At 39.7% G+C, this 18,290-nt stretch overlaps 2 protein-coding genes across 2 annotated transcripts in view; one reads left to right on the forward strand and one right to left on the reverse strand.

Moving 5' to 3' along the window:
* LOC133522089 (large ribosomal subunit protein eL29) overlaps nucleotides 1-18,290 on the reverse strand; it is a 29,568-nt gene that overhangs the window by 8,469 nt on the left and 2,809 nt on the right. The gene's annotated exons all lie outside the window — the stretch shown is intronic.
* On the forward strand, nucleotides 660-17,551 carry LOC133522074 (abnormal spindle-like microcephaly-associated protein homolog). The gene is made up of 8 exons (XM_061857273.1): nucleotides 660-896; nucleotides 983-1,180; nucleotides 4,978-5,175; nucleotides 8,829-14,438; nucleotides 15,004-15,199; nucleotides 15,627-15,808; nucleotides 16,654-16,773; nucleotides 16,962-17,551. The coding sequence occupies exons 1-8, from the start codon at nucleotides 885-887 to the stop codon at nucleotides 17,232-17,234; spliced, it is 6,789 nt and encodes a 2,262-aa protein (XP_061713257.1). The 5' UTR covers nucleotides 660-884; the 3' UTR covers nucleotides 17,235-17,551.

Below are 18,290 nucleotides of genomic sequence, written 5' to 3' on the forward strand. Positions count from 1 at the left end.
ATATGTCAATGTTCTGTCAATGTCAAAGAAGCTAAGGCAGAGACATAAGTGTTTTTTTTTAATTTGTGGATGCAAGTATTTTTGCTGATTCCATAACACTCCATAATCAAAAAACGCACTGGGAAACTGGGATTGTTTTTGCGCTGCAAAAATGCCCGATTTACTTGTATAATCTTATATGAAAACAGGGATCGGAATCCGGTATTTTTTGTATGAGAATAAAAACGATATTTTTTCGCTCTTTGTTAATCATATCATTTCTAATTGGGCAATCTAATAATACGAAGTCATTAAATTAAGTATCTAAAAACACAACTGAATCCTACATTTAGAGTATAAAATAAACTGCAAGAAGTATATGGTTATTTCGATTTTTTTTTGTAGAAAAAAAACCGGTTCCGACAGGGATGAAAGTGATAAAAAGCCAACCAATGCAATAAAACAACAAAGTGAAGGTATGAAACAGACTACCGCACCGAACAGCGAGCATGGTGCAGTTAAAATATCTCTTTCTCGCTCTAACTTATAGCTACGTCCTTAACGCACGTACGCACGCACCGAGGTTGCGGTCCGGTGCGTACGTCCTTAACGCACGTACGCACGCACCGAGGTTGCGGTCCGGTGCGATCGTCTTCATAGACTATATTATCGCAGTGCGTGTTACACATTGTATTACCATATGAAAAAAAAAATTATATATATTGGCTTTGACTTGACAGTTAAAATTCAAAATATCAAACTGAAGAACGGGCGGTTAAGATTTCATTGTTTCTCAATTTTAATAATACCTTTTGTTGCTATTTAGATAATTATTAGTGTTTAAAATGTTGTTGATGCTATAGTTGTAATATAAGTTATTAGATTCGTAAGCCTCCGTTAACAACATGTATTTTGAAGTAAGTGTTAAAATATTTGTTTGTAGTGATCTCGTTATTAAATTACGATTTTTGCACTTATTATTGTAACATTGGTGTTATTTTAGATTGATAACACGCCAGAGCATATTAGGAGGTCGCGGCGTACCGAAAATATTCGGAAGGAGACTCCTGAAGAAGAAACCCCAAGATTGATTTTGGCTCCGTTTTCTAGGCCTCCGCAAGTGGTGTTTGATAATGTACTCATTGGGACAACATGTGAGCGGAATTTGGAAGTATTAAACCCCTTGAAACATGCCCAACAGGTATTGTGATCTCAATTTGTATTCACTAATTTCCTTTACTTTCTTTATGCGAGTATACATTTCGGTATACATAGCAACAATCGGGTCAATGTGCGAAAATCTACATGAAAGCCTCTGGGTCAATTTTACACAAATCTATATTATTAGGAAACTTTTGAAAATAATTTAATTCGTTTTTACACCATACCTACTCACTCCCTAGATTTGCCATACAAATTACTCAAATCCCACATTAAGCAACAGAGTGGTCAAAGCATGGAACAAACTACCAGAAGATGTGGTCTCAGCACTGAATGTCAATCAGTTTAAGAACAGACTAGACAAATACTTAACCAGCGCAAAGAATACATATTAAGTGAAGATCACTCAGATACAGGCAACTATCAGTTGTTTCAACTGCCTGCCTGATTAATAAATAATAATAATAAGGAATAGAAATTCCTTTGATCAATTAACACATTCACTGCCAGACAAAAAACGGCGCACTACCCCAGATACCGGTGGTCTATAGCTGCATACAAAACAACCCGCCCAGCGGGTTGTCCGGCATCTGAACAAAGTTCACGAGTGCCCACCAGGTGGGTTCCCGGCACTGAATGTGTTAATAAGATTGAGCATTTCAAGTGTAATGAGAACTAGGCTCTTAACTAACACACTCTTGTAGTAGTCATTATTTCTCTTGTACAGATAAGAAAATGATTTTAGTGTTAAAATATCAAACATTTAATATTTTAGGCCATTGAGACATTGCAAAACTCAACATGGCCATTGGATCATGATTCTTGCAAAAGTCACGGGGCCCTATAAGCAAGGGCCTAGCAACTATGTGGATCTAATAAGCCCTTTAGAGATTGGTCAATGGTCAGTCTAGGAATGTTTCTCAGGTTCTGGATGTCTTATGTACAGACAAGTTTACCATCATCATAATTGCCAAGTAAACAACAAAGCTCTGCAAGCGGGTGGGTTTTATGTCTTTACACAAAACCTGCAAGTTTTCTTATGTTCATATTTAGGCCCAAATATTTGGGTAAAGTACTGAATATTTGGCAAATATTTTTTTTTCTGTTTGTCTTGTTGCAACACTAAAATCAAAGCTGAACTTTTCAAGTACACACCGGTCTGGCCTAGTGGGTAGTGACCCTGCCTATGAAGCTGATGGTCCTGGGTTTGGAAGGGTTGTTAATGATTATTAGGAGTGGTACAAATTTGTTTGCAAGTCTCTTGTCTTGTTCTTTACCTTTTTTTTTCTGGGGAATTGCCTATGAAGTGGTCCATCTTAAGCTACTCAAGTAATTTAAGCATTTTCAAATGATTTCTTAGCGTGATACTGATGAACTAAACAATACGACCGAATATTTGGTTTGGTAAGAGGGAAAAAAATATTTGTATTCGGCAAACTCCATGTTTGGACCATCTCTACCAGTATAAAAACAGCAAAAACAAACATAAGATGCCTACAAGTACATGGTACACAGGCACATCTACACATGTGACACCCCTAGAACAATCTAGTGACATGGCGCCTGTTTATCTTCTTGTAGACTTTCTTCATATTGATGAATGGTTAAAAAGGAAAAAACCGGCCAAATGCGAGTTTTATCATTCTGTTATTTTAGAAGTTACAGGGGGGGGGGGGGGCACACATTTTACCACTTTGGAAGTGTCTCTCGGGCAAACTATTCAGTTTAGAAAAAAATGATATTAGAAACCTCAATATCATTTTTGAACACCTATCCATAGATACCCCACACGTATGGGTTTGATGAAAAAAGATTTTTTGAGTTTCAGTTCTAAGTATGGGGAACCCCCAAAATTTATTGTTTTTTTTTTTCTATTTTTGTGTAAAAATCTTAATGCGGTTCATAGAATACATCTACTTACCAAGTTTGAACAGTATAGTTCGTATAGTTTCGGAAAAAAGTGGCTGTGACATAATCGGACAGACAGACGGACATGACGAATCTATAAGGGTTCCGTTTTTTTGCCATTTGGCTACGGAACCCTAAAAAATACTTTCATTGTGTCTGGGTTAGTGTTGTTCATAATCATAACTATTCCACATTTTAAATCAATAGCTTATGTGGTTCTCGAGATTTTTAGTGTTGTGACAGACAGACGGACGGACGGACAGAGTACCATAAGGGTTCCTTTTTGTACCTTTTTGGAACAAAACCATAAAAAGCCCACTGGGGATAATGCATGCCTTGTATTATTTTTATTGACACACTGACCCGAACTCCAAGAACTCATTATCTTAATGAAAACAACATGCATATTTGCTTGCAAATACACATTAGAAAAACATCTTAAATAAGTCTGATTAGCAAGAATCCTTTGTAGACAAAGTTTAGATTATTTACGAAGGATTGTACATTTTAAAGTAATGAAATATTTTTTATAATATTAGCTCCAATACATTTAACAACAAAAACTAACGTAATAAATAATATAATGAAATGTACTAAATTTATTATGAATCAGGGACACTTACCTCTTCTCACTAATGAGTAAATGCAATATGAGGCAGAGGACAATACTTATCCTCTGCTTTATACCCAATGCATTTACGTCATTTTAAAAGTAATTCTGCGTGATTCAGTTTATTCTACATACACAACTACTTCATCATACTCATATGTGACAATTATTTCATGTTAAATTGAACTTTATTGTTCTTAAAATGCGAGTGAATTTTGCGTGACATAACTGATACGAGTTTAATAATTTGTCACCCTATACATACATTTCCTAATAAAGACTTAGGAAATATATTACAAAACTTTCAGGAAATTAACAACTAGCTGAAAGGGAATACCCATAAACCATAATAAAATGAAGCAATTATTTTTCTGCCACCATATTATTATCCTTATTGCTGACTAGAATAAATCTATACAATTACTTTATTTTATAAGTAGGTATACGAGTTACGAGTAGCTTACATGATCCATCCTCCTCTTCAAGAATTATATCAAACTTTGGTAGTGTTTGTTAGTTTAAATTTAAACAAAGGCACATTACGCATTTTACTTACGAATGTCAAAAACGTCCCTCTTTGTCGCTTGCCATAAGGTCGAGATTTGCTTGTATCTTTATACGAATAACCTTACAAGGCGTCCTTATGGCAACCGATATAGTGGGATGTTTTGAGTGCCGGCCGCGGTCATAAATATGCTCTAGCCTAGCAAAGTAAATCTTAAAGTAGCCATGCGCCACTGCGGTAGTGTCGTTATGTCTCTCATTATGCCTATTGATAAAACGTGTGCGTTTCTAACTAGAGATGGCAGGCTCGAAACCAACCGACGAGTTTCTCGGAACTAATGTATGAAGTTGATCATTATGTCAATTAAAAAAAGGGAATCGCGATGGGCTTGCCAAGGCTGGCTGGGTAGCCGCCATATGCACAGATAAGTTAGTCTAACGCGATATTAGTGAAATATCCATATCTAAATATATTATTAAAGAGTATCTTAATCTGCTTTCGGGTCAAAAGTAAATCCAGGTACCAGGATGAATAAAACAAGAAGACATTACGTGTATACAAAATCATGTTTGTCTAATATATATTTTTGAATAGTTTATTGCCAGACAGCTTCACTATCGCTGCTATTCTCAGTTCCATCTATTTTGTTCTACGCTTAGACCTATTGTCAAAATAACTCGACAAACAGTCAAATATTGTCAGTTTTCTCGTTTAATCCGTTAATTCGTCCATGTTATTCATTCAATAAAGCAATGGAAACAAAGAAAATAAAACACAAAATTTTCACAATTCCCCATATTATCTTATTATACAGGTAACCCTCGCCCGTAGCCTGCCGCAAGGGCTGCAGATCCACCTGCCTGGCGACTGGCTGGAACTAGAGCCCGAGACATGCTACTGCCTGACCATGTCGTGGAGCCCTACGCAGCCCACGGCACTGCGGGAGACCATTCACTTTACCAACGAGAAGAGGGGCCGATATGACGTTATTGTGGTTCTGAAGTCTGCTATGGTAAGTAGAAACTTCCTGCCTCGCACCGCTAAACCGTAGACGGAACTGTCGTCCGCGGTATTTCCGATAAGGCCTTCAAACTTCAAGAAAAGAGCGTACTCCCATCTTAAAGGCCGGCAATGAACTGGTAGTCCCTCGGGTGTTGCAAGTGTCCATGGGCGACGGTAATTGCCTACCATCGGGCGAGTCGTCTGCTCGTTTGCCTCCTATATCATTAGAAAAATTAAATCACGATTCTACCAGAGATCGGAAGAGCTGGAGCCAGAGACTTGTTACTGCCTGACCAAGTCGTGGAGCACTAAGCAATCCACAGCGCTGCGGGAGACCTTTCACTTCACCAACGAGAAACAAGTCTAGTCTAGTTATTGTAGTCTTAAAGTCTGCTATGGTAAGAAGTACTTAGGACAAATTAGGCTACGATTCTAACGGAGACTGGCTGGAGCCGGAGCCAGAGACATGCTTCTGCCGGGCCATGTTGTGGAGCCCTACAGCTAAAAGTTGACATCAAAATGATAGCCCTAGTTAAAACATTTCACAAGTTGCACCAGTCCAAACAAAACTTTCTTTAATGAGCGTCAACTTAGTTCTAAGGAATAATTGCCCGCCGCCCGAATTATCATTTGGAACTAAATCAACTTAGTTCGACGCACATTACAGAAGGCCTTGTTTGGAATCGTGTAACTTGTGAAATGTTTTAACTAGGGCTATCATTTTGATGCCAAATTTAGCTGATATCCTGTACTATCATTTAACCTTTTGGCCGCCGGACCCTGTCCGCCAAGACGCTCACTCACACGCCATTATGTATTGAACTGCAACTTTCAATGAAATGAGCGAAAAATATGTAAAAACAAAATACAGTTTTCCAAGAAAACCCCATACATAGGGCGATCCTCGTCATAGTAACAATTGAATGAGACATGTTTGGTTTCTGTTGGTGGGTGGGGACATTTCTGCCCGTGGTCCTTTGATTAATTGAATTAAATCAAAGTTCCAATAACTCAAAAACGACATATGCCACTTGAAGAGTTATGGAACGCGTGAAATGAAAACCCGTTTTCACTAGTAAAACTAGTTTTCCGAAACTCATTTTCACTAGATTTAACTCGGATGTTTCAGTCAAAACTAATTGACGCAAAGTACATTGGTGAATACTAGGCAGTTTTAAATAATTATTCCAACTTGATATCAGTTAAAACTAGTTTTGACCGGGAAAATGCATTGTCACTAGGTGAATTTAGTTTTCACGGTATTCTGCCAAAGTTAAAAGATATGTGCTACGACGAGCGGAGCGAGGAGTAGTGTGTTAGGCTAACCGTGGCAAACAGGCACGTGAATTTGAGAAAGAATAGCGAGATATTATGATTTTTTCAGATTTTTGCGCAGAGGCGACATTAGGCGTAGGCGACGTGGGCCTCGCGGTCCAACTGGCCCCGCGTCTATTGGGACGCGCTCTTGCATTTTACGAGGCTCTTAAATATATTTCGGCAACTAGAGAGCCTCGCAAAATGTACCTTGCCTACATTAAATTTTGGTCTTCCGCTGCAACTGCATTTGCCCCAATATGTAAACTGAAACGGGACGGGATTCGATCATGTGCACTTGCTTTTATTATTTTCGTTGCTACAGGCAGATTCTAATAAATTTACCATACATAAATGTCTCAAGTCAGCTAATATTAAATAAGGAATTTTTTTTTTTGCTACATTCATTTCTCTTATTATTTAAGAACGTCGGTAAACTCGGTAGTTATACTAGTTATTTAGAAACGTCGGTAAAATTGTTAAAACTTTATGTTAAAACAGTTTATCTAATAAACGAGTCTGACAACTAATCGATTTTCCAATTTGAGTCTTGTCTATAAGTTTCAAATACAACAACTCCGACTATGTAAATAATTGTCATAGGTTATCATAAGGTTTTATACTACTGGATTTAGTTTTACGTAGACGATTTCGCTGAAATTTGGTATATGGGGGTTTTTGGGGGTATACAATCTATCTAGATTAGTCTTATGTTTGGGAAAACGCGTGTTTTCGAGTTTTCATGCGTTTTTCTTTCGATGCAGAATATGGTCGCTAATTTCGTATTGGCGGCCACTGTCCGTCTGGTCCAGCGGGTTAAGACGCGAACTGCTAAACGAGTGTTACGGGTTCGAATCTCGCACGGTGACAAACTTTTGTTTTTTTTTTATATGTTCAAGTTTATATATAATTTTTTAATTTTTATTGTTTTAGACAAGTTTAATTTACTAAAAAAATGTAGTTAAGATTATCACCTATAGACCACCATATTACAATAAATAGTTATAACCGAGTAAAGCTCGGTCGCCCAGGTACTATTATATTATGTATATTAACCCCATAATCCAGTAGCTTTGTCGACTTATGTAATTTTGGGGTTCGTTTGCGTCAAATCCTGTAGTTCTGGTTTTTTGCAGACTTGTTTATGATATTGGCTCAAAGAATAATGCACGTTTGCTACCTCAAAAGACTTGTACAACGAAAAATATTACCTTTACGAAGTTTTTTTAAAGTAGACTATATTTGCTACAGTAAGAGACTGGAATTGTTCTGTAGACGAAATTATCGCGGTTTTCTCGATTTTTGACGAAGTTGCGTTCGGCGCTCGAGGTCTCAAAGTTGGATTATTCATTGGGCCAACATCATAACCTCTTAAGGCCCAGCCATAGAAATGAAAAATCCAAAATTTGCCACTGGAATTTGAACCTATAGTGCACGGAATACAGTTGATTTTATTACCTTGGGCCTTACGAGGATAAACAAGTCTGCAAAAAATCAGAACTACCGGATTTAACGCAAACGCTAATGCATTGTTCTGTACCGTACATTAGCCTGCTTTTCTTAAGAGGAAAGGGGATGAGGTCACGTATTCTCTTCTCCATTTAAACATTAACATTATAGAAAATATTTTTCAGTAATTGAAAGTATGTTATCTACAGTCAATATCCAGGGAGGAAAATGGGGACTACATTTGTGTGGAGAAGTGATCGTCTTAAACCTGTTAGAAATAATTTTCAGCATTGAAAAAAGCTTTACTCGTATATTCTGTTCGGAAAGAGAAGAGTCGTGGAATGTATTGGGCCCCATACATTCCACGACTCTTTCCGCACAGACTATACTCGTAGCTTGTACATATAGAGCGGAGGTCTGTAATAATGTCTTCCATTCCATTGTCTTTGTTTTATTATCAATGAGTACATTGAGTACCTATTGCATTTGTCTTTGCAAGTTTTGATTTACGGGCACAGGCACGTACGGAACACTTCACCGCGGTTGTGACTGCGGCTTGGCCAATTTTTTTTTAATCTGCGATAGGTAAATGGACAGATAATGCAACCAAGTGCAGTCGTGTTTGGCGCCATAAAACTTTGGAGGGGTGCATTTTTAAAATGATTGAGAAAAACATAGGTATGGGCTATTGTCGATAAAATTCATCGTACTATACGTGGTTAACGGCTCCACTATACGTGCACAAACACATTGTATGCTCCTGGCCCGCGGTCTAAATTAAATGAAATTAGTTACTTTCTTTTAATTTATCCTTACGTAATTTTTGCGTAGTTCTTTTTAAAGTATAAGTGCATTTGCCAAATAAAAACAATTGTTTTAAAATAAATCATTTGGTTTCAGATCATCAAAGGCAAAAACAAGCCAAAGAGTTTCAGAGTATCTCCTGCAAAAAAAGAGAAAAAGCCATTGAAGAAATCCCCAGTAGCTATTCAGAAAAGGAAACCTGAGGCCATAGTCCACGCCGTGAAAAGAGCCGCGGAAGTGGTCCAACCATGTCAATACAATAAACTTAAAACGTACAATAAAGAAAATATATCAGGAATTCATGAGTACACCGCGGATTCTCAACTCGGACGATGCCCGTTCGATTCTTTCAACAGTGTTGATATCCATTTCAATACGTCTGATATATTTTCAAACATGAAAAAGGAAAGGATGCAGCAGACTTATAACGCGTCCGGTTACATGAACGTCACGAAAGAAGCGCCAGTATCGAGCAATGTACTGAAACCCGTTAACAGACAGTTGAGCCCCGGTGGCGATATTTTCGATAAACTTTCTTTCACACCCCTAAAAACACTTAAAAAGAGTGAAAGATTGGAGCAAGGACCTAAAATTATACTCAGCTTGAACTCTGATTGCGAGGAAGACAGCTTGGATGACAAAGAGAACGATGAAAACGCAGGACCTCATTCTATTATGTTCGTAACGTCGTCTCAACCGGCCAATAAATGGTTGGCTCCAAACCAACATCAGCACCCGAACCATTATCTAGAAACTGCCACTGCCATAGATAAAAAAATTCCAAACACTTCATCACCTAAAGAACTGCATAGCCCAAATTTTTCTATCAACACAGAGTTTTCTAGAATCAGCGATCTCTCGTTCTGTCCTCAAAGATTTTCCACTGAGAGGAAAATTGTCCCTAAAATTAATAATGATACCCACGAAATAATCGAATACTTTGATAAAGTGAGCTCCGACACATACACTAAAGAATCTCCCAACGGAGCGCAAGATTATCCTGTGTTCTATATGAAGGACCAAATCCCGACCAAATGTAGACAGTCACTCTTCATAGAGAAGAATAATCAACGAAAAGAATGGGATAAAAACCCGTGTTACCCACAAAAGTTTGAAACTAACGTATGGAGACATGAACCTAGAAAGTTCGAAACTAATGCGTGGAGAAGTGAACCTAGAACTTATACCAAACCGCAATCACCGCCTCGCTCGATCACTCCTCCACTTCAGTCAATTCCTGAAGAGAGTCAAAATCATAACTCCGACACCCAAATTCTTGATAAAACCGATAAACAAATGACCACGTTTACGGTAAACAGAACATTCAATGCCACTCGCGATAGAAACTCGATATCCACGGCCAGACAAATTGCATGGTCCAAGAAAGATGTGAGAGCTGACCCGACGCTTTGGAAAGTGCCAGTATCGCTACCAGAGAGACGAGCAAAAACCTGTCGGCCGTCGATTTCTCGCCCTTCTTTAAGCAAACCCGCGAACACAACCTTTGACAAAAGTATTAATCAAAACATATTACTGAATCTCGTTGAGAATGTATATTCCCAGTCTCTTACAGTGGACCCCTTCTTATCGTCAACTTATTTCTACGACGAGGAAGCAGTGGCCAAGTTCGAGAAAGAATTCAAACGGTGGCTGAATTACATCTTAACTCCTCCCGCCGATCTCGACTGCAACGTGGAGCAGAAGATTGATGTAGGTAAAGCGTGGATCGACAACAGGAACAAGGAAGTGCCGCTCGCACCAACAAGAGAGCAAGTCTCGAGCGCGTACCACAATAGCCACAGACTGGAGAGTCTTCGAAGAGCTGCAAAAGCTTTACTGTTGAGCCCTGATGTATGTCAGGTCTTCCAGAAACTAACTGTGCAGATTGAGAAAAAGCTTATCATGATCAGGATTGACCGAAATCTTCATCTAGATGTGGGTTTACAGAAAGCTATAATGGAGATTCTTCTGTGCTACAATCCTCTGTGGCTTCGTATTGGACTCGAAGCTCTTTATTGCCTGGTGCTGCCACTAAAATCCAATAGTGACATTGATGGTCTGACAACTTTCATCATTCAAAGGATGTTTAAGAATCCATTCCTCAAAAATAAGCATTCAAAAACTTCGGCGCCGAACATGCTGCTGCCAGCTTACATGGAAGCCATCAAGAAGTTCACTCTAAAGAAGTTCCTCATGTTGGTTTATTTCTTGGATCAAGCCAAGGAGAGGAAGCTGATACCTCACGATCCTTGCCTGTTCCGCCGCAACGCTATTTACAAAGAGAGCAGAGAGATCCTACTACGATTCACGCGCGACATGATCGCCGGCATCGGTGACATAACGAAGCACCTTCGACCACTCGGCTACATGGTGTACCACAAGCAAACGTATCTGGACGAATACTTATACGCCGTTCACAACATTGCGGTCGATATCAGAGACGGCGTGCGCTTGACTAAGGTCATGGAAATAATCCTGATGAAGAATGGCCTGTTGAACCAGCTGAGGACGCCCGCTATTTCCAGATTGCAGAAAATCCACAACGTCCAAGTGGCATTGAACGCGCTTAAAGACGCGAATTTCGTGATCGTCGGTGAGATCACCGCAACCGACATCGCCGACGGCCACAGGGAGAAAACTATGTCGCTTCTTTGGCAGCTGATACACGTGTTCCGAGCCCCGCTGTTCGAGACCGCCGCAAACGTGATCCAAACCTGGTGGAAGAAGAAGTACAAGGTTATCGTGGAGAAGAGGATGGCGGAGGAACGCGAGCGGCAGAGGCTGGACAACGCGGCGCGCACCATCCAGTGCTGGTGGCAACGGATCCAGTACAACCGTTTGGTCGAAAAGCAAATGCAACTGTATACGGCCTCCACAGTGATCATTCAGAAGTACTGCCGGCGCTGGCTATGCCGCACTCGCCTGCTCAAATTCAAGACTAGCGTGTTGAGAATCGAGGAATGGTACAGAGGCAACAAAATGATGAATGAAGCTAAAGAGATCCTTCAGAAATTAAGATCGGAAAGGGAGGAGTTGAGAACGAATTCTGCCATTGAAATCCAACGTAACTTTAGACGCTGGTTATGCGTCACTAAGTATCAGAAAACTTTAAAGAATATCGTCCTCATACAGAGCTTGGTGCGTCGCTATCTTGCCCGAAAACGATACTTGCGAACGAGAAAAGCAGCTATACTCATTCAACAAAGATTTAGAAGCAAATTGCTGATGAAAGAGGAAATGAAAAAACTGGCCCTGCAAAAGCATTGTGCTATAGTTATACAAAAACAGTATAAAATGATAAGACAACAAAGGATTTATCAGAAACTGAAGTCCGCTGTTCAAACTATCGAGAGGTACTATAAAGCGATGACACAAAAGAGGCAAGAGCGTGAGCATTATTTACGACTGAAGAATGCCGCAATAAAAGCACAAGCCATGTACAGAGGCCGATTAGTTCGCCGAGAGTTCACAAGACAGATGTCTTTATTAGTAACTCTACAAAGAAGAATCAGGGCACACCAGCTAATGAAAAAAGAAAAATCTCAATTTGCGAATATTAAAAAGGCTGCATGTATTTTACAACAACGATTCATGGCGTATCTAATTATGAAGGAAACAAGACAGGTTTACATAACTCAGCGTCAGTCAGCAATTACGATACAGACCCATTTCCGAGCGTATGTAATAGGGAAAACTGAAAAGAAGGCCTATATGAAGATGAGGTCTGCTGCTATAGTGCTACAAAGACGTTATAGGAGTCTCCTTTTGATGAGAGAGGAGAAGACTGCCTTTATTAAATTGAAGACTTCTGCGATATGTATACAGAGGCGTTATAGAGCCTTGATGGAGATGAGAAAATGCAAAACATGCTATCAAAAGCTTCATGTGGCAACTATTTTGATCCAGCGAAAATACAGAGCAAGATTACAAATGAAAATAGATAAATCTGAATTCGTTAAACTGAAAGCAGCCAGTATAATAATCCAGAATCGTTACAGAGCTCTAGTTGTTGGAAGGCAGCAGAGAGAACAATTCCAGAAAGAGAAGATGGCGGCGATCAAACTACAAAATTGGTTTAGAAATTGCAGAAACAGCAAGGAGATCCAGCAGCACTATCAGCAATCGAAACAAGCTTGCGTAACAATTCAGAGAATTTACCGAGCTTATGTTTTGGGAATAAAGCAGAGAAGAGAATATCTTAGAATAAAGACTGCAACTATTAGCATTCAGAACTATTATAGATCTTACATAGAAATGAAAGCCGTAAGGGAACAGTTCATCAAGCTTAAAGCTTCAACTGTTACCATTCAAAGTTTTTACAGAGGACACCTAGAAACTAAAAAGCAAAGAGAAGACTATCTTCGTAGAAGAGAAGCAGCTATTGTGATTCAAGATTTCTACAGAAGATACAAACAGACTGTTATAACACGACAACAGTACTGTGCCTTGAGAAATAATGCAATCTATGTACAGAGACGGTACAGAAGCCTTTTGACTATGAGAAAAATACAAAGTGATTACGAAAATCTTAGAACATCAGCAATCGTCGTACAACAGAAGTATAGGGCTCTAATTGCCATGAGGAGCGAGCGCTCATTTTACATGAAATTAAAATCCGCAGCACTAGTTTTACAAACAAGGTATAGAGCACAATTAGCAATGAAGTCCGAGAAACTTAGATATGCTTCAATATTGAAAGCTACCCTTTATATTCAAAGATTGTATAGGGCTCATTTGGAGGGAAGAGGACAAATAAATCAATATTTAAGATTAAGACAAGCAATTATTTTAATTCAACAGAAATATAAGGCACTGCTTGCTATGAGGAGATGCAGGACTTGCTATTTACAGACAAAATCTGCTGCTATATGTATACAGAGGAGATATAGATCACGTTGCCTGATGTTGCAAGAGAAATCCGCATTTAGAAGAACCTTGTCTGCCTGTGTTACCATTCAAAGGTACTTCAAAGCTTATATTGCAGGCAAAAAACAAAGGCTGACATACGAAACACAAAAAGCGGCTGCTATTATTTTACAAAGGCGTTACAGAAGCATTAGAGAAACTAGGGAATTCCGAAATCAGTATTTGCGTTTGAAACAAGTAGTAATTACAGTCCAAAGGAGATTCAGAGCCAATTTAGCTGCCCGAGGCATTAGGCGAGAATTTTTGAGAGTCAGGCAGAGTGCCACAAAAATTCAATCAACATTCCGAATGTATTCTGCTCGCAAGAAATGGTTGGTATTAAAGAACGCCGCTGTGACTATTCAAAGGTTCTACAAGGCTTATAAACATGCTAGAAACACCAGAGAACAATATCTTCGCATCAGATCGATTATTATCAAGTTACAGGCGCTCGCTAAACGCGTGATTGTAAGAAAGCGTTACTTAGACCACTTGCAACGGATACTCACGCAACGCAGGGAAGCGGCGGTCATATGCATTCAAAGCAATTTTAGACGGTATTTGATACAATCACGTTATCTAAACTATAGGAATCATGTAATTTACGTTCAAAGGCTATGGCGTGGAAAGCTTTTGACAAGAAAGATGCGTTGTGATTTTGTCCAGAAGAGGCTTTTTGTCACCAAGCTTCAAGCAGTAATCAGGGGACATTTAGTTAGGAAGCAAGTGTCCTTGAAGAGAGAAAACTTGCTCAGAATTCGAGAGGAACAGAGGCAACACTGGGCAGCATCAAAAATTCAGGTGAGTCAAAACACATTGTTTTTTCTATTATTTAAATTTGAATTAAACTTTTCAATACTAGAGCCAGCAGACTCAGCACTAGCAAAGTTAGGATCAACGGCTTGCCTTGACTCTCAAATCACGAAAACGATCAATAACTGCACAAAAGGCGGTCATGAATCTCGTGGACATCAACGTCGCTTAGCCTCGACCGTTTCGGTCATTGACTACAAATTCTACAATGCCTTATCAGTAATCTTTTTTTAACACATAATATCGACTTCATCATGCAAGTCGATTTTAATCAACTTTTAGCAGCGACATCTACCTGAAACTGCAAGTATAGGAAGATGACTAAACAATAATTTGATGACACCAAGCTCACCTAGCGATGAAGCCAGTAGATGGACAGTGAAACTCTTCGGTGTTTACTAGTAGACCACTACTACTCGAGATAAGACTCGTATGATTCGCTTAACGAGTCCAAACATTAGGGGCTTTGAGTACAGTCGGCAATAAATGTGTAAAATAAAATAAGAAATAGTAATGAAAATAGTAATATTAATAAAATAATTGATTATGTCAGGCGGTATTCCGCGGCCACTTGGAGCGCAGCCGCTCGGCGCCGCACAACCCGCGCGTGGCGGCGCTGCGCCGGCGCTGGCGCGAGGGCGCGCTGCGCTCCACGCAGGACACGCTGGAGGAGCGCTACGACCAGGCCATGGAGGTGCTCAACAACTTCGCCGACATGGAGTCCATCATCATTGCCTTCCGGTCTCTCGGTCAGTTCATATTTCCCTTCATAGTCATTCAACGCAGCCGTTTAGACAGGGCAATCGTGCGGAGTGCGAGGGCGAGGGGTGGGTCGCGCGCACCCGAGCTGCATACGTCGGCATTGTTAGTAGCTCGGTACTACTTACACGGCTACCCAGCCAGTTTTATCCAGCTGTCCCTGTGTAAAAGTCTGTGACAACCCTACTGTGTTCATGTGCGGTGTCGGTCCATTGTTACTTTTTACACTGTGACGTGGGTATTTGTTTTGACTAAACATTTGTTTGCAATATTTTTATAGAATTTTATATCGTCTCGTAAAAATACCAACTTTTAATAATAAAACCTCTGTCAGTAATAGTTTTTCTATCCTGTAAATTGAATGTAATGTAAATTTACTTTGTGCAAACACTTTATAAACCTGTTTGTCTCCCACAGAACTTCTAACGGAGGTGTTCCCAATGATGTATAACGAGACAGCCCCTAAAGTAGTCCGCTGCGTATACAACTATATGTCGGTCATGAACCGCTCCATCTCCAGCGTCGAGGTGCTCAAGTCCGCTGCGTCCGTACTCGCCAACCTCACGCGGTACCGCGTCACGGGGCCCAAGATCTACACGGTAATACTTCATTCATGTTTGTGTACAGCTACATGTCGCTCATGAACCGCTCCATCTCGTTCCATCTCCGTCACGGGGTCCTTAAACAGTTGCCAACCTCATTACTCTCGGAACATATATACTTAAAGTGAACCACTCAATGAGCCCACATGGTTCTTTGATATTATAAACAAGGTCTGAAAAACCACTTTTTGGCTGTTCCCCATACTTAGAACTGAAACTGAAAAAAAAGGTTTTTTTTCACAAACCCATACGTGTGGGGTATCTATGGATAGGTCTTCAAAAATGATATTGATGTTTCTAATATTTTTTTTTTCTAAACTGAATAGTTTGCGCGGGAGACACTTCCAAAGTGGTAAAATGTGCCCCCCCCCCCCCCTCCCCCTGTAACTTCTAAAATAAGAGAATGATAAAACTAAAAAAAATATATGATGTACATTACCATGCAAACTTTCACCGAAAATTGGTTTGAACGAGATCTAGTAAGTAGTTTTTTTTAATACGTCATAAATGGTACGGAACCCTTCATGGGCGAGTCCGACTCGCACTTGGCCGCTTTTTTTTACATGTTCATGCGACCAGCTGACGTTCTTTCCACTACGATAGTTTTAGTCCAGTGTCGCAAGATGGCTGTTAATTTAGTCAACTACAAAATTAACTTTGACAATACGCCTCTACTTATACAAAATTCTCTTTGATTACTATCCAACATAGTTCAAAAATGAAAACGAAACTCCGTTTGTATGAGAAGGTGAAATTCTAGAGCTTGCCGAGGACTCATAAGAATCAACTCTTTCTTTCGGAGCAATGCAACTTATCCCTAATTCAAAATGTTTTAATTTCAGCGTGAACACATACCTCCTCTTCTGAAGTACATGTGGCGCTTCAGTACCAGCGAGGTTCAGCTGTTCCTCATCCTGTCAACTTACCTGTGGCTGTTCTCCAAATATGATGGCGTAAGAGAGGTAAATCATAATTTTACTATTTAGTCAATAATTTTCCACGTAAAGACAATGTTATATCCTGTGTTGTGTAACTGTATGGTAAAGAAAGGATACCTTCAACAAGCTTAAATCGTGTTTAACGTTTTATGACGCAAAGTTACAATGTTATGGTCATGAGTTTTGGACTTCAAAAACATTATTATTTCCAGGACCTCACAGAGTACCTGCACACACCAGAAAACCAAAAAATGATGGAATCAATCAAGCGCAACGTAGACCGTGTCAAGCGGATGGCGAGCAATGTCATCAAGCACAAGCCCACGACGCCCGCGAAGTTCAACCCCTCCGCGAGCTTCTCCCACAACACCATCCTCCTGCCGGCCCTCGAGCCCGACTACGGCATCGCCAGGGTTGACCATCATCGGTACTTTGTTGACACTCGACAAGCCATACATTGCCTTTTCCGTACTTATAAGCTTTAATAATAATTATGTTGCAGCCACACTAATCGGGAATCAGGAAATATTCCCGGCGTCTCTTTCATTTCCCTTGAACAGCGAGAGACGCCATCACGAATATTCGCCGAAACCCGATATGTGTGGCCGCTCGCACCCTTAGATTTTATGACATTGATATTTATGATACAACCAACTGACTGTTATTTTTAATTATGTTTAATGAATTATGTTTGTGCTTGGGTTTATTGCTTTAATAATGATTTGTGTTAATGTTTAACTATTAATATATTATGATAACATTAATTTTGTATTAAAATGTGAAAATAAATTGTGGCTAACGATGTTTTTTTTCCTTTAGCCTATATTATGCCTACATTCTTCCTATTATGCACTCCATCACCATCACCTGCTATCACTAACTTTGAATTGAACAAATATAACCCCCAACGCAATGAAACTGAAGCAATGAACGGAAGAATCTCTTTTATAATTAAACATGTTTAAGGACCTTCGCTAGAAAACCTGCTTTCGATTAAACAAATTGGATCTCCTATTTTCTCCTATCATCCAGATTATCAGTCCCAAGCAAGAGTATTTTCCCGTTACCCACGGACTTAGAAAATAATCCGGATATATAGTGTAATTGGCGCTTCAAGTATTTTTTTACATTTCAAATATTGTTAACTATGTGCTGATATTCCGTGAAACGGAAAACGATTATCAGGCACGACATCAAAACTGATATCGGAAAGTGTGGATGTTATTGGTGCTTTAGTACCATAGTTTGTGACCAGCTCGAACTACATCGCCCGAGACTGAGGGCCTACCGCGAACCACGTTCGTCGTGTTGCCTCCCTGTCACACTTACGCACGAATTTACAAGTGCGACAGAGAGAAAAAACGTCGAACGTGGTTCGCGGTAGGCCTTCTGGTTTGGGCGATTCTCACTGGACGCTGGTACACATGTTCAAGCCGTTGGACAAAACGAACCACACTCCTTGCGCAAGAATCCCGTTGTTACCTGCTCCAATTATGTGTACCGTGTGCAAAGAGCATGGAACGCATTTGATTTAAATAATT

The sequence above is a fragment of the Cydia pomonella genome, chromosome 10, assembly GCF_033807575.1.
Source record: "Cydia pomonella isolate Wapato2018A chromosome 10, ilCydPomo1, whole genome shotgun sequence".
In the NCBI taxonomy this organism is placed as follows: Eukaryota; Metazoa; Arthropoda; class Insecta; order Lepidoptera; family Tortricidae; genus Cydia; species Cydia pomonella.